Source organism: Culex pipiens, chromosome 2 (genome assembly GCF_016801865.2).
Source record: "Culex pipiens pallens isolate TS chromosome 2, TS_CPP_V2, whole genome shotgun sequence".
Taxonomy (NCBI): Eukaryota; Metazoa; Arthropoda; class Insecta; order Diptera; family Culicidae; genus Culex; species Culex pipiens.
The window spans coordinates 6,754,908-6,777,250 of record NC_068938.1 but is presented as its reverse complement, the minus strand read 5'-3'; the positions used below and the strand labels follow the sequence as shown (position 1 = coordinate 6,777,250).

The window sequence follows — 22,343 nt, the reverse complement described above, 5'->3', positions numbered from 1 at the left end:
TATAACGTTACTAAATGTCACTATCAAGGTATACAAACAACAACGGAACCTTGGAATCATTTAGAGGCTTGGTGGTGGAAGTGGTAAATTAAAATCCACTTGGGGGCAGAATGGACCACCCTTATCCTGCCTTATAAAAACAATCAAAAGTTATGAAATTTGGATTAAATGGATTATTTCACTCCTGTTAGCTTCACAAATCACTGTTAATGCAACATTAGTTGATTTGTTAGTTGTTTTGATAATTATTTGTAAAAATAGTGTCCTTTTTCAACATATCAACACTATTTTCAAAAAAAATTGTTTTGGTAAGTGACTATTTTTATTAAAGTGGTCTAACTTCATGGAAGAAAGGTACCTTAAGTCATTTCTTATCTCCCTTCAACGTTGTATTAGACAAAATGGCTTGTTTTCTAAGGTGGCCCATTCTGCCCCGCAGGGTGGCCCATTCTGCCCCGCATCCTGGAAAAAAAGTCGAAAAAACTTTTTTTTTAAAGTGGCTCAAAAACAGTTTTAAGCTAAAAAATTTCATCAACCAAGTATATAACATTGAAGGGAACATCCCAAAGCATAAGCCTACTACACTGAATTCATAAGTTTTCATGTTTTTCTATGGTTTTTGGCGCATTTTACTTAGGCGGGCCATTCTGCCCCCCCTGCCCCTAGTCGAGCTTACGTATGTATGAATACTTCTCTAAAGCGATTTAGAATATTTGAATCCAAGATGGCGGCAAAAATGGCGGCGATAACAGATTAAAAAATGCATTTTTTAATTTAAAAGGCAATCAAACATTTAAAAATGGCTAAAATGAGGTCGCAGAACTCGAATTAGATATTAAAAGCAAGAAAATAAAAAAATACTAAAACAATTTTTTGGTCATGATTCGATTATCCGAAGTCTCATACAGACCTTCGGATAACCGAACTTCGGATAATCGAGTCTATGTACCTGTTTTTAACATATAACTAGACAATTTAGTGCCAAACTTGACTCAAGAAAAATTATATTTTTAAAAACATTGGCAAAGTCACACTTCCAACCCTTAAATTTTAAGAGTGCTTCTTTCCAATGCTTTTATAAGATCAAAAATTGGTTGCAAATTTGATTTTTAACGAATTTTTGAATCGAAGCCCGCCGGGGTTGGGTTGTAGAGGGTTAAGTTTGAATCCAATTTCTATGAACAACATTTTAAAAATCCATTAGAACTGTTGTGACTAAAAAAATGTGATTCTTTTTTAACGGCTGTTCGAGTAGGTATATCGACTGAAAGAAAAAAGTCACAGAATATGAAATACACGAAGGGATTGTTAGAGAAAAGTTTTTCAAACGTTTTCTTATTTGAATGCCTTGAAACCTTTATGAATTTTTGTCAAAGTGTCTCCCTTGACCTTATGAAAAGTGCAAACTTACATGTTTTCGTATCCAATAAATCTACTTTTTTTAAAGAAACTATGCCCACTCAACTGAACTAACTCCAATTTAATTTCGATTTGAATAGTTAATTTAATGTTTGTTAAGCTACCGTCATCAGGGGTGACATTGGGTCTGGGGGGTGAGATTGGGTCATACAAAAATGCTGAAATTTGTATGACCCAATTTCACCCCCCAGACCCAATGTCACCCCTGATGACGGTAGCTGAAAAACTGAAGTGTTGTGTTAAAGCTACAAGGATAAACATTATGACGAAGAACTTTAGATACTTGAATAGCACGTCCTGAGATGGGAAAGAGTGTTCCATTTTCAGACGAGAGAAAGCTTTTTTGGTCACCCCTCTTCTCCTTGTAGTACTTGTTTAAAGTTTTAACAAACTTATCATTCGAATTCGAAGCTGAGACGAAACGAAGAAGTAAACGAAGAGTTGTCATCATTTTAACAGAACACAGATATGTTTGATTTTAAATCACCTTTTTTATTGATTAAACCTTAGATTAACCATCCAAAATTAGTAATTCCTGCAAGGAGAAAGAAAAAGCAAACCGTTAATTTAACTTATTTCACACACTGCGGGACCACGGTCCGACTTACTTGGCCAGCAGGTCGTCCTTCTTGGCGAGACGCACGATGCAATCGTCCGACTCTCCCATCCGGCGGATCTCACCGCAGATGGCGTACACCTTCGAGGTCTCCAGCATACGGCCCGTCTGGGGGTGGACATCGACGATGTTGATCTGGATGGAGGCGTGATCCTTGGCGTGGATGATTCTGTTGCTGGAAGAGCTGCGCGTTCCGGGAGAAAACAAGAAAAAGGAAAAGTGAGGTTAGGTTTCGTAAACAAAATTTCGCGGTGGTTGATTATGGTCCAATTAACATGTATTTCCGGCGGAATTTTACTGTTTTTCAAGATTTACTAGCGAGAAATAATTCAATTATTTATTTTAACTAAAACAAGTGAAATTAACAGTAAATTAAAGCCGACACGTGTTGGGAAATCGTCGCGAAATCAACACCGAACACTTACCACTTCCGTGGGCAGTACAGATCAACGAATTCTCCGGCGTCGTTCTCCATTTTTGATGTCTGAAAGGAAGATTATCACGTTAGAAATAGTTTCCACCGTAATTTGAAGATTTTAGGCGTGAATTTCTAGCAGAAAACTTACTTTTTAGTTCAGAGCAAATCTGACGAACAACAACTTTGACAGAATGGCGGATCAAAAAGAACGGGCTGGTCGGAAAAGAGGTACTAGATTGCTTTGACAGCTACACGGTCAGCTGGAAGTACCCAAATTGTGGACTTGATTTTGATTGGATTTTTACTCAAAAGGCATGTTCAAAAACTGAACTGATGATTGGGTAAATTGAGTAAATTGAACTTTTGGTTTTATCACGGACCTTGTTTTACACGCAAAATCCACATAACACAGATCTGTGTAAAATTTGACACAGATCGCCCAAAACCTGGAATACACAGAATCTGTGTAAAAGCCTTGTACCCAGATGTGTGTTCAGCCGTTGTCTGTCAAATCTGTGTAATTTTGGTTAAGCAAACTGTGTAAAATTTTACCCAGATCTGTGTTAAATTTTACACAGATCTGTGTTCATTGATGCACAGAATCTGGGTAGAATATATCATTGTTTTATAGAAAATTTCATTTTATATCATTTAATAATTTAAAAAAAAGTTAATTTATTAACGTAAGTTTGAAGATTCTTGTATATACATTCTAAACTTGATTCGCGACCCAAATATTTGAACGCACCGCATTGTCAGTTTGCTCGTGCTGCTTCCGGAACACTTCGACCGGAACCGGCTGGAAGGCGGAATGTTTGTCCACATGTTTTAGACTGGAATAAGTCCGGATACACGTTCCGCCTGGTTGAACAGGCTGCCAGGTTGGTTCCGCAGCAGGCGAGACTGTCGCTTCCGCGTTGACATCAGATGCTTGAAATGGGTCTTCTAGGAGCAGGATCACGTGTCTTTTTCATATCCCCGACACGTTTATGGCCGGAATGTAAAAAATCTGAAAGATAAATCCATTTAAACAAAATTATAATAAATAATCAAGAGATCGAAAAACTCACCAAGTTCTCGGAACATGAAAGACGCCATCTTAGCAGCGTCACTGTTTTACACAGATTTGAAAGGAAATCTGAATGAAAATCTGTGTATATTTTTACACAGATCTGTGTAATAAAATTACCCAGATTTGACAGCTGGAACTGTTCAGAAATCTGTGTAATTTTTTTACACAGATCTGTGTTATGTGGATTTTGCGTGTATGCGTTTTATGACGTTTTTTTTTATAGAGTTATCTACGTGCGCATGTATTGCGTGTCATACACGGAGGATTTCTAGGTTAAAATTTGTACCCGCCAGCAAAAACAAATGGTAAGCTAGTGTGCGTGATATCGGGCTTAGATAACTCTATTGCTGCGCTAAGTTCAGTTCGTTACAGGTACTTTAAAAGTATTCTAAGTCGATCTTCAGAAGGGTTCCGGATTGGCAATGCTGAATGGAAAAAAAATAAAACTTCAACTTGAAAAAAAATAAACAAAATTAAATGAACAACAAAAAAAAGAGAGAATTAAAACTTAGGCCGTTTTTTGATGTTTATGTCCCTCGAATTCAAAATAATTTAAATCCATGTCCAAACATGATGTTAAATATTATTATCAATGCAGAAAAATGCGTTTTAGATTGTTTTTAGTTGATTTGACTTTTATTTTCATTAATATTTTGAAGTTTTTTGAAAAAATATTTGTTTTGCCCCCTGATTTTTTCGACCAATTTCTGGGGGGGGGGGAGGGGGGGGGGCAGAAACTTTGAAAAATATTTGCAACGGCCTAAACAAAATCAAAAGTTCTATTTTTTATAATTCTAGATTATTTTTTTAAAGGTCCTAAAAGCTTTTTTGGTTGAAATATTTTTAGGATCTTTTAAAATAAAGTCTAGAATTCTTCCTAGTCAAACATTTATTAACGCATTCACACCTCTGATGCATTCACCATTTCTGGCTCGATAGAGCCTGAACTATGCCTGAATAGAGTCGAGGCTCGAGCCAAAGTTCTCAGTGGGTAACATGTTTCACAGGGACAGTGACAGCTCGAGCTCGATCTTTCCCTAGTAACATTTTAGGTTTTAAGTAGGCCATAAAAGCCCATATAGGCCGTATGAAGGTTTCCAGAACCCTGATAAAACCTGTAAGTTTAAAAATGTTACTAGGGTTGTTTGCATCAGGCCACTGTAACGATCTTTTAGTTAAATAATTTTTTTTTATAAAAAAAAAACATAACAATTTCGAAAATTATTAAATTTTAAAGCTCTACTTTTATTTAAAAATTTAATAAATTAAAAAAACAGTTTTTAAAGATTAATTTATTTTACAAATGAACTTCAAATCATTTAAATAAAAAAAAAACATTATCAAAAAAGTTTAAAACTTTAATGATTTGTTTTGTTTCATTTCAAAAAAATATCAAAAAAGTTGAAAAATTTCATTAAGAAATTTAAAAGCAACTTAGACTGGTACAAATTTTTGTCACCTACCCTTCAAAATCGGCCTGAAAAATCAGGGGGCAAGAAACATTTTTTCCAAAATATTTAAATTTTTATTAGGAATTGAAGTGCAATCAATTGTAATAAATTTTAAATGCATCCCCTTTGTTTAACATCATTTTTAGCATGTTTGGGACCCCTGATGATTATACCACAAAAAGTTTTTTTTTCCTAAATTTTTTGTTTTTGTCAAATTTTTCATTTTTTGAAGACTAAGGATTGCATATCAACTGTACGGGTATTTAATGCATTTTCCAAATGTTTTTTCATTGAAAGCTGGAAGTTACGGCTTGTAATTTCAATTATTATATTTTTATACCCCACCCCTCGACCTCGGCCAGAGCCGAGGGACAAAAACTTTGAAAAATCTTAGCATCGGCCTTAAAAGTTTAAAACAAAAAAAATCTCTTTTTTATTATTTTAAAATTTAAAATCAGGCCGTTACCTATATACTTCAAAGTAAATGTCACCCTTCGCTTCAAAATCATCCCCAATCAGGATGCAAACTGCAAAAATTCTTTCTTCGCAAATAGATAATCCTTTAATTTATGCATTTTAATAAATTTATTTCATTCAATTGTGGAAATCGTTGCTTGTAATAAAATTCTTTTTTTCAGACTAATATTTATCATACTTCTGCAATATTGCTGCATTATTATGGTCCAATAAGCAAATTTTTAAAAGGAGCCATGTCAAAATTTCGACTGCATAAGACATTTCATCGAGATATCTCCGGGTCATCCATCGAAAAATAAACAATTTTGGCTTCTTTGGTTGTGTCAAAGAGACATCTCGTAGACTTCACTGCTTCAATGCACCCATCGTGACTGGAGTCTTCAGTTTTTTTGCTATTAAATTACTCATGAACTAAAATTGAATCAAACTTCCCAATCCCAAGAAATTTTTAACAACTTGATTGATTGTAGATAACCGCAAAAAGTTACGCACTCGCGCAACTGAATTCATTGTAGATACCTCATAACTACGATGGTGAGTTTAACTTTACGGTTCATGTCCCCGCTAGAAAGTGTTGAATTCGCAAAGCTTTCCACGAACGCCACCAGGGTGACTACCATTGACGTTTCTTGCCTAACCTCAGGCGTTTCGTTTTCCCCCACGCTCGTCAGCTGGTTGCGCCTGAATTGCTGCTGTCTCGTTTGTTGCTCTCTTTCTCGAGTGTTGTGTGTTCGTTCGGGCGTAAAGAATGTAAATAAAGTCGTGTCAATATTGCCAGGTTTGGAAACGAATAAAAATTGCGAATTTCCTTCGATCGAAAATAAAGTCAGTCAGTCAGTGTGTTTGGCGTGGAGATTTGAAGAATTTAATCACGGCAGCCAGGGCTAGACGAAGCTGCTGGAACGAAGAATTTCCCTGTAATTTGCTATTTTTGGAAATTGGAGTGCGATAAGAACGACGGAAAGGTCAGTAAAGGTGCAATTAAATGCCTCTGCTTGCAGGAATTATTATTGGTTTATTTTGTCTGCATTTGCCCCTAAAAATAGACTGTTCGCATGTTACGGCATGTTCTATGGCAGTGCACAACAATAACAGTGTTGGGTGCAATAGCTGGTATGTTATGTAAACAAACACTTGTGTTCTTAAGTAAAGTACATGAATATTAATCGCGCAAGAATAATCCCGAATGTAGACTACAGTGAAATTAATCCTAATATTCAATAACTATTGTTTGCAAAATCAGGTTCTAATCTTAACACGCCAATGAAAAGGAACCAAATTGCTCTCTAATCCAGACGTAGGTATTCAAAGAATGACAGAATATACGTACCGTTTGTAGTACTATCTATCACATGTAACCTCAATAGCAAATAGAAAAAAAAATGTGGAAGTCTTGGGTCACCATCTCCTTTAAAAGAGATTCTCACAGAATGCTTTTGGGCTTTTCGTTTCAATTTAAAGTGCTTAAATAATAACTAATATTCATTGCGTTTCACACCTTTTCCATCGTGTTTTTTTCAACATGGTCCTTATTGTTTTTGTTTCTTGGGAATTTTAATGTTGCTGGCACTAATTGACTAATTGACACGTGACCGCTTCATATTTGTGTATTTTCATAGAAAGCCTTGAACTTTTATCTGAAAAGCAATTTTATGTTTTTATGCTTAGATTTGTTTTTATGAAATTTCGGGGCACTTGAACTTTTTATATTGGTTTGTTAACTCGTAACATCTAATTTATCGATTGTAGTGTTTTAACATCACACCCTTTGCTTAACATTCACTTTGGTTCTGTTTGAACATTGTCTTATTCTTGATTTGGTTAAGTTGCACGAGACATTAAGGTCTCATAAATAACAACCAGAACGAGAGAAAGTTTGCCGAGGCCCAACACACCACCTGACGTACGCAAGTAGTTAGCAAACTTATAACGATTTCTCTTAAACTCCACATTTGAACCTTATTAAGTATGCAAACAACGTAAACACCAGCCCGATATGTACGTACACCCGCGGCAAGCAAAACAATAATTTGCAGATGTGAGTTTGTGCGGCGTCGGTGGTAGGCAAAACAAAAGCCGAAGGTTGATGGGAAGAAAGTTCGACACCCGCGTATCGATGCACTTATGATGATCTGGCTTTCTTATCAATCTTCCACGATTCAGCTCCCACACAGCGTCTTCTCATCTGGACCGGCCCGGGTCTCAACAATAGAATATGACTGCACGATAAAAAGCGATCAGCGCACGTGGAGAGAGAAGCTAATGAAGCATCGGATTGAACGCCGAGTGCACGCTCGGCCCGTTCCGCGCCGTCTGTGGCCACGGACCTTGGCCACCATGTGGCTGCCGGCGGTAATTCGCGTGCCTTGGTGTATCGGAAGCTCCCTACCCCATAGAGTATGCGCTTGACGTGCGCGCCGAGGAAGGGATGAGGCTCGTCCGGCTCAACGATTTGGGCCTTAGCGCGGTGCCCGATTCAGTAGCGGTCCGTCCGTCCGGCAGGAAATCCGCGCGATCGCTTTCTAGAACCGGCGACAAGTGTCAACGCAACTGACGTTTCTTCGGTTTCAACGATGGCGAATCAAAGTAGGCGCGCGCGCGACGCAACGTGATCGTTTGTGAGTGTGTGCGAGTGCGCGCAAAGACGCTCCAGCCGGCTTGATCGTGTGTTTACTCACGACACTCTCACGTCAACGTGGTTAAGCGACTTTACCTCTCCTACCCAAAGGTTGGTTTTCCTCGGCGCTTTTCGCGTTGCTTTCCACGCCGACGACTTATTAGCCGTTTTCAAGTTCAGTCGGATAGAAGTGCGCGTCGCGGCCGTTTTTCCAGCGCATTTTCGTGAGCTCCTTCCTGCACTTTCGTCTCTGTCGGCGTCGTTCTGTGTTATTTATCACCTGTTCTGTTTGTTTACGTTTTGGAATTTTCGAATCTCGCGTTTCCGATCTGCGTGGCCAACTTTGTTATTGTTTACATCGCGAGGGAGAGAAAGGTGACGTGACGGGTTGCGATAAAGCGCTTACACAACAAGCAATTTTTTATCGAGTGGCCAAGGTTATCACGGAGTTTAATTGACATTTTGGTTGTTTTCTTCCCCTTTTTCTTTTCAGAGTTATCAGCCGTCAACGAACTTCCCCGCGATTTTTGAAGAGCGGCAAAGTTTCGTGCAGGAATTTGGATGCCACTCGAAACATAAAGGGCGCCAGCAATATTGAATCAAATCGTCAATGAAAAGTGAAGCGAATAGTTGAAAAATTCCAAACCCCAACCAAACCGTCCAACTGTAACGTTTCAGCGTCACAGCGCGAGCGCGGGGGTGGCACGAAGTTGGAAATATCAATCTTCGATAATTAAAAGCAAGTAAAACAGAAGCACGAGGAAGCAGAAATCACAAAATTGAATGGTGTTTGTGTGTGTGCAGAATTTAAAGCAGTTTTTCTATGAATCGAATCGTCGTCGTCGACAAAGTGAAGTGAAGAGTGATACACCTTCGCAGTTGAATGGTTGAAAAGCAATATAATTAATTAAATTTTCGGTACGAGTGGCTCCACCGTCCTGTGCTATTCTATTTACAAAGTTGGGGACGCCGCCGTCGAGTAACCGTCGAGAGTTTTGCGCTCGTTATTATAGTTTATTGGATTCTGTGAGTTTTTGCGAGTGACACAACAGCAGCAGTGTGTTTGTCGACGACCCAGAAGGAACGCGGTACGGTTGCATGCACACGAGCAGCATCTCGGCAAATCGGATCAGCCAATTGGAATGTCATTGAAGGTAACGTAACGATTTTTTGCCGTGCTTCCCTCACCCAACTCCAGAATTGTCGCTCCGCTGCACTCTTCTTTCAATTACTGTTGATTAGTATTACATTATTAATTATAAACTTCAGCAATGTGGGACCGACACACATTTTTCAACCGCCTTCTTAGCAAGATGTGTGCTATATATGTGAGTTATGGCGTGCAATACAAACCCGGTGTACCGGTTCTTATTGCAGTCTTCAGGCTCTTGTTGACGAACTGGACGCGCCGGGCCGAGCCGCGTTCTGGGTTTAGTTGGCGGCGACGGGGTGTGTGACCACCGGTTCTTCTCTTGCTAGTAGTGCCTGCTTCCTCGAATTCAGCGCACTTTATTACCCTTCTTTTTTATTTGGTTTTAAAGAGTGCCTTTTTTTCGCTGCACTCTGCACGGAGAAAAAAGAGTTCCCAAAATCGTGAATAAGCGTTCATGAAAATGGGAACCTCGAACAAAGTGTTCCAATCCCATGGTACGATTTTGAAAAACGTACCATGAAATTTGAACACTTTGTTCGTGGTTCCCATTTTCATGAACGCTTGTTCACGATTTTGGGAACGCTTTTTTCTCCGTGTGGTGAGGATTGAACTGGAAGGCTTTTTTGTCATCTGCTATAGGGAAAGATATAATTCAGATAACGATTAAGTAACATTGAAGGAAAAATGGAAGTTTATTTTGATTCTATCCATTTTCAGTCATTAAGTTCAATTCATTGTACATTGAGAAGCAATGACATGATGCTAGTGAAAATCTTAGCGACGAATTCACAGCTAAATTTGACGATTTAGAGCTTTTTAATTTGACTAAAGAACGTATCAATGTTTTTTTCTTGAAATTCAGTTGTCTCTATTTTTATGTAATTCTATGCAAATTGCAAAAAATACCATGAAAAATCAAAGTTTTTCAAACCCGACTCCAGAGAGGCCAGTATAGTCAAATAGTCAAAATGGACGTTTGGCCTCTTCCATGGAACCCGGAATCGGTTCTGTAGTGTCTAAATATGATCCAATTGTCTCTTAACTGATTTCATAGAACTTAGCATGAAATTTCATGAAGATTGATATGTCACACGATAGTCTTACACGAAAATGGTTAGCAGAAATCATATGGTCCGCATTGCTCTAAACATTTACCTCAGTGTAAAACTAGTAAACAAACTCATTGGTTGTAAAACTTATTACGAAATTTTCCATATCCAAAAACAATCAATTTTAGGAATAAAACGTTTACTGAAAACCCTGCTCCTTTTAATACCGATAACATAAGGCCAAAATTACCAAATCGGGTCCACGCAGCTTAGGTGCTTTTCTAGAGTGTGAAGATAGGTTGAAAAATTAATTTTCAACATTAGTTTAAACCTGGGTGCAGAATAGTGGTCCGCAAAGCGGCCTCAATTTAGAACTGTCAAAGCGGAACCAATTTACTGTTCGCAAAATGATACCAAGAAGTGGCAAGTATTGTGATCGATATATAATTTATTTAGTCAGGAATAAAAAAACCTCGACTCCGTTGATTATTGATGAATTCGAAGTCAAAACATCTTAACAAGAGGGTTGATCTCTATGGCATAATTCGTCGCTAACATTTCAAAATCGCTATGTCTCACGCAAAACCTATGTTTATGACGCTTTTTGAAATGTTAGCGACGAATTATCAATTACCATGCCTGCCAAATAATAACGGATAATCTTACTCCGATATTAGCACTGCATTTCAAAGATACATAATCTAGGAACTTCCATTCGGTTGCTCTTCTGATTCACGGAATTCCACCCACTATTGACTCAATTTTTCATCACATGTAAAACAAAAACGGCCTCTTTTGGCCGCCCATCGTTTAGTCTACGAAGAAAAAAGTGCGAAGCACCTAATTTTTCATCGAAAACATCAACATTAACAGATCCAAAATGTTTCAAAACAATTCACTTCAGCAGCAAAAAATATGTCACGTTTGAGCTTGATCATAGCCTTTTACTTTGTTTATGTTTACATCTGTAGTGAAGTTGTATTAGTGGGGAGCAGTGGGGAGCTTTCGAAAATCACGTTACGCATTCTGTCTTTTCAGCACTTAGGTTTAAACCTCTCTGAGGATCTTAAAATTTGAATAAGAATGAACGCAAAGAAGTTATTTATTTTTTGTCCATTTTGAGTGCCGTTTTTGCCCTATGAATTTTGCGGCCTTATTGAAAAACAAAAACATATCCTGTAATGGAAAAGGCAGCAGTATAAAAGATAAATAATTTGATCAAATATTACAAAATTTGATAAAAGAATCAAACATTAAAAAACAAAAACCACAAGTAAAAAAATAATTTCAAAAACACAAAAAAAAAAACAATAAAAAACCCAGCCGAGAAAGACAAGAAAAAACCAATAAATGACAAAAAAAAAAGACAAAAAAGGCGACACAAAAAGATAAAATTGCACAAAAAGGGCAAGAAGAGACAAAAAAAGATAAAAAATAAACAAAAAACAAAAGGCAAAAAAAGATAACAAAGGCACAAAAAAAAAACAAAAACTATCAAAAACAGAAAAAGCAAAAAAGAGAAAAATATAAAAAAGACAAAAAAAAACAAAGCGAAAAGATAAAAAGAGACAAAAGAAGAAAAAAAATAAAATTACACATAAAGACACAAAAAGGACAAAAAGAGACAAAAAAAAGACAAAAAATAGATCAAAAACAAAAGGCAAAAAAAGACAACAATGACAAAAAAGAAACAAAAACATAAAAAACAACAAAAAATCAAAAAAGACAAAAATCTAAAAGAGACAAAAAAACAAAGCGAAAAGACAACAATAGATAAAAAGAGACAAAAAAAAAAATTAAATTACACAAAGAGACATAAAAAAAGACAAAAAATAGTCAAAAAAAGACAACAAAGACCAACAAAAATAAAAACTATCAAAAACATTGAAAAAAACAAACAAAAAAAGCAAAAAAGACAAAAATCTAGAAAAGACAAAAAAAAACAAAGTGAAAAGACAAAAATAGATAAAAAAAGACAAAAGAAAAAAATGAAAATACACAAAAAGACACAAAAAGGACAAAAAGAGACAAAAAAGACAAAAAACAAAAGGCACCAAAGACAAAAAACAAAAACTTTCAAAAAAACATACATAAAAAAACCAAAAAAAAAGCAAAAAAAGCAAACGAAAAAACACAAAGAACACGAAAAAACACAAAGAACACGAAAAAACACAAAAAACACTTAAACACAAAAAAAACACAAAAAAACACTCTAAACACGAAAAAAACATCAAAAACATAAAAAAAATAAAAAAACACAAAAAAACACAAAAACACAAAAAAAACACACAAAAAACACGAAAACACAAAAAACAAAAAAAAACACAAAAAACACAAAAAACACAAAAAAAAACACAAAAATATGAAAAAATAAAAAACACAAAAAAACACAACAAAAAAAAACACAGAAAACGCAAAAAACACAAAAAAAACACAAAATACAAAAAAAAAACACAAAAAACACAAAAAACACAAAAAACAAAAAAAAACACAAAAAACAAAAAAAAACACAAAAAACACAAAAAACATAAAAAAACACAAAAAAACACAAAAAAAAACAGAAAACGCAAAAAAACACAAAAAACAAAAAAAAACCACAAAAAACACACAAAACACACAAAAAAAAACACAAAAAAAAACAAAAAAAAAAAAACAAAAAAACACAAAAACAGAAAAAACCAAAAAAAAACAAAAAAAGAAACACACAAAAAATCACAAAAAAACCCGAAAAACACAAGAAACACAAAAAAAAACTTTTTTGTGGTTTCTTGTGTTTCAAATCTTTTGATTTCCAAATTGATATTTTGTTCAATTTTTAATTGTTTATTGTTCTACGTTGTCTGTGAATTTACGTGTGATATTTTTTTTTGTGTTTTTAAGTTCTTTGTGTGTTTTTTTTTGTGTTTTTTGTATTTTTTGGATATATTTGGAAATCACAAGTTTTTAACAGGGTTATTAAAATCAAACCATTGCGCATTATGTTAAAATATAATTTTATTGTCTCTTGTACAAGAAGTAAAAATAGAAAATAATTTTTAGAAAACTAACACTCAAAAAAGCCCTTCAGTGCACGTTCCCGATGCACTGCTGCACATTCTCCAGCTCCGTTCCGTAGCTACGTTGATTACTAGTCTCACCGTAGCGCATGGGGTCCGTCCACCAATATCGCGCGCACCGGAATGCCGCAATGGTGATGGCCGGTTCTTCGTCATCCCCATCGTCGTTGATGACGGTGGTTATTGCAATCTTGGCGAAAGAGGCAGGCATCCATCCATGTCCTCTTCTCTCCGCCTTTGGAAGTTCTACCTGCACCAGAATGGAAAGACTTTTCACGCGAGTGAAAGAAAAGCTTCCAAGGAAGGAACAAACTTTGGCGTCGTCGTCGGCATGATAATCCGTTAGGAACCTGTGTGTGCCTCTTGGGCAAAAGACGCGATGGCAACGGTGACCCACTTATTGGGCAAGTTTTGAGCCGGCTTAGTTCTACTTTTAGCTTAATTACTTTGCTCGAGGGGTATGATGGGATGGGGATCGGTCTTCTGGTCTGGAATTACAATCGCCAGACACTGGTTCTGGTGTTCGGGATATAGATGTGAAGAAAAGAGAAGGTTGAAGTTAGAAACTGAGATCTTTACTCTTGTTTTCAAGTGCTAGATTTGATTTACGATTTACGATCTGGTTATAATATTTCGATTTATTTTAAGAGCAATTCCGTGCCAAATAGGGAATCGGTTGTACCGGACCCTCTCCGATTTCAATGAAACTTTGTAGACATGTTATCCTACGCTTATATAAGCCATTTTTGTGTATAGTTTCACTCGATAATGACATTTGAGAAAGGCGTAAGTATTTTAAATAAAAAAAAATAAAAAATAAAAATATTTCTGTATTTCGAAGCCATTGCATCGTATCAAAAAGTGGTCAAAGACAAACTTGTAGGAAAAAAAATACATTGAAAGAAAAAAACCCGCCACTTTTATGAGATTTTCTGATTTTTAAGTTTAAAAGTCAAATTTGAAGGTGAGCCCACGATTTTTTTTCGTTCAATTTTTTTGTGAAAATAGCCTAAAATGTTACAAAAAGACTCACGAAAAATACAGGATGGAGCAACTCACTTAAAAAAAATACAAAAATCATTTACTGAAATTGTTTTTTAAAAAGTGCTCTAAATGTCAAAATTTTCAAAACCGAATCGGGAATCGATTTTTCAGACAATTTTACTTAAAAGTCTCCATACTGACGACTGTCCTAAGTCCAATCCTTGTGAAGTTACAGCGGTTTTAAAAATAAAAATGTTGAAAAAATTGTTTTTTTGATGGTTTTTGACAATTTCTATATGACAGACTTGATTTTTCAGTCTCGTAAATATTTTTACCGGAAAGCTCGTCCAATTTTCCATAAGATTGTCTTTGACCACTTTTCAAAATAACTCGTTTTTTTATGATTTAAGCTAATTTACTATCCAGGTTACTACCATCCACTGAACTACACTGAAAAAAATATTCTGTTTTCAGTTATGAGTAATGCAATTAGCTTATATCTGTGAGCCCATACTTCCAATTGAAATGTGGTCAAAGACAATCTTTTGGGAAATTGGACGAGCTTTCCGGTAAAAATATTTACGAGACTGAAAAATCAAGTCTTTCGCATAGAAATTGTCAAAAACCATCAAAAAATCACATTTTTACATTTTTATTTTTAAATCCGCTGTAACTGCACAAGGATTGGACTTAGGACAGTCGTCAGTATGGAGACTTTTAAGTAAAATTGTCTGAAAAATCGATTCCCGTATTCGGTTTTGAAAATTTTGGCGTTTAGAGAACTTAAAAAAAAAAACAGTTTCAGTAAATGATTTTTGTATTTTTTTAGGTGAGTTGCTCCATCCTGCATTTTTCGTGAGTCTTTTTGTAACATTTTAGGCTATTATCACAAAAAATTTGAATGAAAAAAAAAATGGTGGGCTCACCTTCAAATTTGACTTTTAAACTTAAAAATCAGAAAATCTCATAAAGGTGGCGTGTTTTTTTCTTTCGGTGTATTTTTTTTCCTACAAGTTTGTCTTTGACCACTTTTTGATACGATGCAATGGCTTCGAAATACAGAAATATTTAAATTCCTAATCACAAAAATATTTAAAATACTTACGCCCTTCTCAAATGTCATTATCGAGTGAAACTGGCTCCATATACACAAAAATGGCTTATATAAGCGTAGGATAACATGTCTACAAAGTTTCATTGAAAGCGGAGAGGGTCGGGTACAAAAGTACCAGAAAAATTCCTGTTTTGGGCTGGAATTGCTCTTAAATAAAATTGTATCAAAAATTCATTTAACAACATTTTGAAATTCAAATGCTTCCGATTTATAATTTTAACAACAGACGTGGGTGGCCAGCATCACCGGTCGGAAAATGGCTTTCCGCGGAGGTTATCCCTACCCAGCATCCTCTTCCCAGAAGTACCACCGTCATCATCATCATCATCTGCCGCGAATAAAACGCGTTTCTCACGCCGTGACACCCCGCACCAGAAGCCAGCAGCAGCGTTTTTGCGCAAATATTGACTCAAATGTTTGCTTTTTGCACTTTATGTTGTTTTTTCTTGGCACTTTTTCGCTCTTCTCCTCTGTTTGATGAAATAGTTGACGACGACGACGACGCGTCGCGTCACGTCCTTTCCTCATCGTGGACCGGTAATTCTGGTTTGTGGATTGCTCTCCAGGTTGTGGTTGAGGGTACTAAGGAAAGTAGCATTGTTTTTTTTTTCAATTAATTTTGAGAAAAAATTGAGTAAATACTTAAATTCTTTTTAAATTTAACAATTTCAAATTACAACAAAATATTTCTATTGTGATTGTCAAATTTCATTTTATTTTTCTCGGATGATTCCGAAATCAGATTCGAGGGAACAACCAGGAACCGGGTTTGCGAATTAAAATGGGAACACGCGGCGCGGCGACCATTTCCAGGTGGAAGCATCAAGTGCGCGGACCAGTTTTCATACGATATGTATGTCTCACTCTCCTCTTTCTGGTTTCGCCGTCTGATTGACGCGCCCTGGACGCTTAATTATAGCTATAGCCTTTACGTAGACATTTTAAGCGCTTGAAAAGTGAACTTGACAGAACTGTGGCGAGGGATTGTTTGGTGTCTCAATTCATTGATGAATGTGACCCAGTTTTTAATGTGGGACATTTGGATGATTTTTTTGTTGCGATTCTGGATTGGACTGATTGGGGATTAGCCAGGTGACAAGTGGTTCAAATATTTTGACATTGTTTTTTTTTTTTGCAGATTTCGAATTATGTACACTTCAGAAGTTGTATCCTACCCAGAAACCAATATTTTATGTAGAGTACAAATATTGTTCAGAGTTCAGTTTAAAAAAAAGTTATAAAGTTTAATTTAAAAAAAAATGTCTTACACATATTTAAAACAAAAGATTTGGATTTGTGTACTGGTATTTAAATTAACCTTTTTTCACAAGAATTATTTTTTTTTACTTTTAATTTTTTTTATATTTATTAGGGGACAAAAAAACGCAAATTTTGAGTCGAAGTAATGTATGGACAAAAATTTGTCTTTTTGAAAAAAACAAATGTGAAAAAGGGCCAAACTTTCAATATTACGGCCATTTAAAATGTTTGGCATGATTCCAAAATTTGAATCAAAAGAAAATGTGGGAATGTTTGGATGAGACTTAAAAACATCAATTTTCACCACCAAAATTGTATAGAGTTGTATGGATGAACCAATGACACAAAATTACAGTTTTGATCATAGGGAAGGTATGAGCCAAATAAAAAAATAATACAAATAACATCAATTTCTGGAATTCGGGGAGATTTTGGGAAAAGTTGGAAATTTGCGATTTTTCTTAAAGTCTGGTATTTAAAGCTGACTGAAAAATATTTTCCAGTTATTGCTTAATTTTGTAATTCAAATCAATTGCACTCATTTAATCTTGAGCACCTTTTAATGTTTGTAGGTTCCTTTCACTATTTTAGACATATAAAATGCTTATAGGAATCCTTATATATGAAACTGGGCAAATAATCTAAATAGTTCTTGTTTTTTGAAACTATATTATAACTATAATTTTTTTTTCTTGTTTCTTTTTCTTTTATTCTCCGTATTTCAGAAACAAGAGGACCAATCTTCAATATCTCAAAGGCAATTTTATTAGAAATTTTCTGAATTTCTCGAAAAAAAAAATTTTTCTGGTCATAGGAAAGCCCCCGTTTGAGCAAAATAAAAAAAAGAAATAAAAAATAAAAGAGGTCGAAATCGGCCGATATCGTAGAGAATTGCTTATTTGTTATTGAATAACATGATATTTTTTTGGAATGATTTTTAAAAATGTTTTCAGCTTTTGAAAGTGTCAACATTATTGTTTGAAACTGTTTTGAAAACTTATGCTTAATTTTGAACATTGGAAATATTTTAATTCGAGAGATTGGAAGGTTTATTTTTTTATCACGGAAAATCGGATCAAAAGTTTCCGAGCTATCTTTAGTTGAATCATAAAAAAATATTTGTTTCTCAATTTCAATTGATTGCAATGCAATGCCATGCACATTTTTACTTTTTTTTAAAATTTTTAAGATTTTACTATTTTTTTCAGAAAATGACAAGGGGCAAATTTTTTTAATGAAAATATACATTTTCATTGAAAAACCTTGCCAAAAGGATTTTAATCTACAGGGTAATCTACTGTAACAGGGCTGAGAACGTAGCTCGGTTACCAAACCCTGCTCGCTAACTGAGCTGAAAAAAATGGACCGAGGGGTCCATCAATGCATTATTTTTTCTTAGTTGAATAAACAAATAAAAGTTACTTAAATTTGTGGTCAGAGCCAATTTTTTCAGTTTCCTTAAATTGTGACTTGTAATTTCACAAAAAAACTGATTAAAAAGTTGTATTTATTACACTTGGTTGTTGCACTTTTTCCCTTGGTCATTTTGGTTTGTATTAGTTTTTTGACGTTTGTCTGCTTTCAGTTACCGAACAAGTGCTGTATATTTCCAAAAACAAGGTTTATTTTTGCATTTTTTCAGTTTCTTTTATGTGGATCAATCGGACCGCGCACTGGACTCACAATCCAGAGGTCGACGGTTCGAATCCCGCGGCGGGCGCTCTAAAATTCTTTGTGTAAATATGGGTATTCGGCGCCGTCGCTCCGTGCCATACTTTCATACACTTAGGAGCCCAGGGCGGCGAAGTCCTTGTAGATAAAAAGGAAGACACTAGTGGTTGGTACTAGCAATGGTGGCCGACAGCTATAGAGTCAACTTAGTTTCGTTTTTTATTTAAATTTTGAATGTTTTGACTACAGATTTTTTTTTGTAAATTCATTAAAATTTTGTAATTTTTCTTATGGTAACATAATGTATAACTGTAATAGTGTAAAAAGCATTTTGTAAGGGACAAAAGCACTTGGATTGAGGTTGCATTGCTATCCTCCTCTCGTTCTCGACAAAAACTTTAAATAAAACTTGGTATAGACTTACTCTAAAATACTTATAAATGTTTCACTGATTGAAGATTTTGATTCATTTTGTCTGAATTATTCAATCTGTAATTTATTGATGACGCTTCACATTTTTTTTTTGTTTAAAATTTGTTGGATTATTTCATTTGCGGTCTGAAATTTCTAAATAATAACTATAGTTATTATAAAACATGTTTTATTTAAAATAATAATAAAAATTAAACGCTCTGAAGTAAATTCTAAGCATTGACCGTTTTAACTCATTAATTAGTGTTTGTATCAAAAAAAATCTTTCACTACGAACTTCCGGTAAAAAAATAGATTCAGCCAATGCCTGCACCCAAAGTTAAAGAACGAGAGGATAATCCTCACGAAAATAAACGTGAGGAAAGTGCTAGTTTGCGAGAGTAAAGACCTCTCGCGTGTTCATTCGTTCATTGGAACAGTTCATCCTATTGAGTGGCATATATGGACAAATGACCGCCACTTAGTCACCGAATCATGGTGGCCCATACGGCAAAGGCACGGTTCAATAAGCCGAAGGTCTTAGGTTCGAGTCTTGGTACCGGTACTTTTTTTTGATAAATGAACTTTTTTTGAAAATGAACCCATGAGTAAAATACTCTCGGTATTTTCGGGATTCCTCTCCGTCCGCACCATTTTACTACCGAATCGTGCTCTTTATCCTCTCGTACACAGAAAAAAATAATGTAAATTTGGAAGCTGTAATTTTGGAAGGTTGAATATTACCTCTTTTATGATGTAATTTTACCTCAATTTAGACTGAAAAAGTGACATTACACCAGAAAAGTGGTAAAATTACACATTGCCAGAGGTAAAATTACACCTTTTTTCTGACATAAAAGATGTACCCCTTCCCAGATGTAATATTACCATGATTTTTTTTTTTGAAATGTTTAAATTTAGTCAACTTAAATGAAATAGGATAAGTTGCCTCGATCCCTTGCAGTTAAGAATTTAGTCAATAGGTTGTTTTTTTTTTGATAATTTGAAGTGCGAAGTGGAGAAAACAAAACCAATTTGGAATCTAAAGGACTTTCATGTAAAAAAACATATTCATTTTCGGAAATGGTTAGTGAGCTGTGAGCATTAGAATATCTTTTTTTGTAAACTTTTTTATGACAATCCCTTTTTCGGAATTCTGAGTATACCATAGCTTTTTCGCATTTTTTTCATAAAAAAAATTTAGTAAAATATATGACTAATGCCAAAACAAATTAATTCCTAGTCAAAAAATTTGCTCTCTCAACTTCCACTAACTAACCTACCCCAAACTGACACAAATTGCGTGCACCCCTCCCCCACCTCAAATTTGCTCGTAATCAAAATTCGTTCTTATTTAGCGCCGACCGGAATGACAAATTTGTTCTCGCGCGAAGACTTAATTACGCAGCCTAATTCCGTCGTGCATCCGCACGTTGTGCAGTTTGTGCATCGGCTTAACCAGGTAACAACCGCGAAATTTGATTGTCACGCGAGAGCACGGCACATGGCTTCTCGTTCGGCACGCCAAATTTAAATCTCTCGAATCACATGTCTTGAGAGCGAGGAGGTGTTTGTTGAAGGGTAGCGATACTATTTTTGGAAAATTGATATTTTTTTCAATATCTTGTGATTTTTTTAATTTTTTTTATTGAAATAATATTATTTAAGGTTGAAGCAATTAATGTCTTTAAAATTAAATTTAAATTAAAAAAAATAGTTAAATGTTAAATTTGCCAGCATCAGCTGCCTCTCCCCTCAAAATCCTGCCCTCTTAACGAACCGTGGCAACCTACATTCGGCGCTCATCAGCTGAGCCGCGTTCGTTTGAGGGATGCTGAATTAAGACATCTTTTCAGCTCATGCCTCGTGAAAATTAAGCTCGGCGAACGATAAAGACGGTGTGTGATGTTCTTTCTCTTCTGTTGTGTCTAATTGTGGCCCACCCTTGCCAAATTTGTCGTGCCCCGGCTTTCGGCGAAATCAGCGAAACCTGTTGTAGTTCGGTTCACTGCCGTCAGGTGGAGTTGTTCCAAAACTTCGCGCGCGTTTCTGTTTGATCTAGCTAACGATTTATAAGCTAATTAAAACTTGTTATGTGTGTTGTGGTGGGAGTTGGTTTTGGGTTGTGTGTTGGAATTAAAATTCAATTTTTTAAATTTAATTAGCCGGCACAATCTTCTGGCAGCGAATCTTTGCTTCCCGATTTCGGAGTGGAGCCACTTGAAAAACACACACGCTCCCAGAAGTAGGCAACCTTGCGTTGATTCAATTTGTAACACACTGACTGGAGTCTGGGAGAGTAAAATTAATTAAATCCCGAAAGTGTCTCAAAACGAAGAAATAAAGGGGGCAGGTCCCTGCGTCTAACCACTGTCAACGGCAGAGGAGTTCGGGGATCGTAAATCTCCGCCCGTTGCATACTCCAGACAACTTAAACCACTCTATTTCCGGTCGGAAGGCGCAGTGCCGACACTGGAAAGCCATTTCCCATTTTTATCCTCTCCATCGATTGAGGGAGAAGTACAAATTTTACAGTTACTTTTTATCTGAATTTAAGAATTATTGGAAGGGGGATAGTTTTGCATAAAGATGAATTCAGATGCGTTTTCAGAAATTTCAGGATATTTAACGGTTCTTTTTTTTTATTGTTTTGATGTTTGTATACAAATTGTCTAATTACCAACTGCTTTGATATCAGATTTATTCTTCGGCTTTTAGAATTTTTATCGCAATTTTAAGTTGTTTATTTTTTATTTGGATGAAAATTTACCATCGATTCTTTATGTCCAAATGGAAATGGATTTTATTTATATTTTTTGATTTGGTTCAAACTTCGGTGGGGTCATTCCCTTTGACCATACAGCTCCATACAATTTTGGCAGCTGTCCGTACAAAAATGGTACGTAAATATTCAAAAATCTGTAACTTCAGAAGGAATTGTCTGATCGATGTGGTCTTTAGCAAAGTTTTTGCTATTGATGAGTACAATTAAAAACAGGTACACGGAATTTTTTGCTTATATTTAAAAATTTTTTTTACAAAAGTTCAGTTTCTAAAAGTCATTTTTTTTTAATTTTTGAGATTTTTTATAAGCTTATGAGACAAAAAAACGCAACTTTTGAGCCATTGAGATGTATGGACAAAAAGTCCCGCCGAGTGTTTCTGAAAAAAAAATATATAAATTTTAGTACAACTATCGGTTGTTAATGTAATATTTAATGTTAAAATAAAAAGTACTTAACAGATTTATTGATTAAGTGCACTGTTTTCAAGGTATACCCACTAAAAGTTTGATTTTAACTGAAAAAAAATCGTTTTTCGATTTTTTAAATAGTGTCCATGATTGTCCATTACTTACAATATTTTTTTCGAAAAGTACAGAAAATTTCCAATAATATTGCCTAAGAGACATTGAAGATTGGACCTCTTATTGCTAAAATACAGCAAATAAAAGAAAAAGGAACAAGAAAATTGAAGTTTTTAAAATCTGGTCGAAACATTCCCACATTTTCTAATGCAACTAATGGTCCAATTTTCAATGTTGAAAAATGATACATTTGTGAAATTTCATGATC

The 22,343-nt window shown here is 35.3% G+C and overlaps 2 protein-coding genes across 4 annotated transcripts in view; one reads left to right on the top strand and one right to left on the bottom strand.

Moving 5' to 3' along the window:
* Nucleotides 1-1,890: 1,890 nt before the first annotated feature.
* Nucleotides 1,891-2,701, bottom strand: LOC120423401 (40S ribosomal protein S21). The gene is made up of 4 exons (XM_039587200.2): nucleotides 2,602-2,701; nucleotides 2,461-2,519; nucleotides 2,028-2,219; nucleotides 1,891-1,954 (listed from the first exon to the last, which is right to left on the bottom strand). Exons 2-4 carry the CDS (start codon nucleotides 2,508-2,510, stop codon nucleotides 1,945-1,947), a joined length of 252 nt encoding a protein of 83 aa, XP_039443134.1. The 5' UTR covers nucleotides 2,511-2,519; nucleotides 2,602-2,701; the 3' UTR covers nucleotides 1,891-1,944.
* A 3,457-nt stretch (nucleotides 2,702-6,158) lies between these two features.
* Nucleotides 6,159-22,343, top strand: part of LOC120417912 (ankyrin repeat domain-containing protein 29) — a 364,199-nt gene continuing 348,014 nt past the window's right edge. The window contains exons 1-2 of one of the 3 annotated variants that reach the window (XR_008211973.1): nucleotides 6,159-6,418; nucleotides 8,564-9,224. Coding sequence is in view for 2 of the 3 variants with exons in the window: in XM_052707274.1 (XP_052563234.1) it covers nucleotides 9,213-9,224 (12 nt within the window). In the remaining variant the exon portion in view is untranslated. Of the gene's footprint in view, nucleotides 6,419-7,219; nucleotides 8,446-8,563; nucleotides 9,225-22,343 lie in introns of those variants that run through there. The other 2 variants (XM_052707274.1, XM_052707275.1) reach the window with 2 other exon arrangements.

Excerpts from the sequence above, each read along its gene's own strand:
- LOC120423401 (XM_039587200.2), bottom strand. The coding sequence starts at position 2,510 with ATGGAGAACGACGCCGGAGAATTCGTTGATCTGTACTGCCCACGGAAG. Across the intron at positions 2,220-2,460 it reads CTGTACTGCCCACGGAAGTG|CTCTTCCAGCAACAGAATCA; the intron begins GTAAGTGTTCGG and ends CGGAACGCGCAG.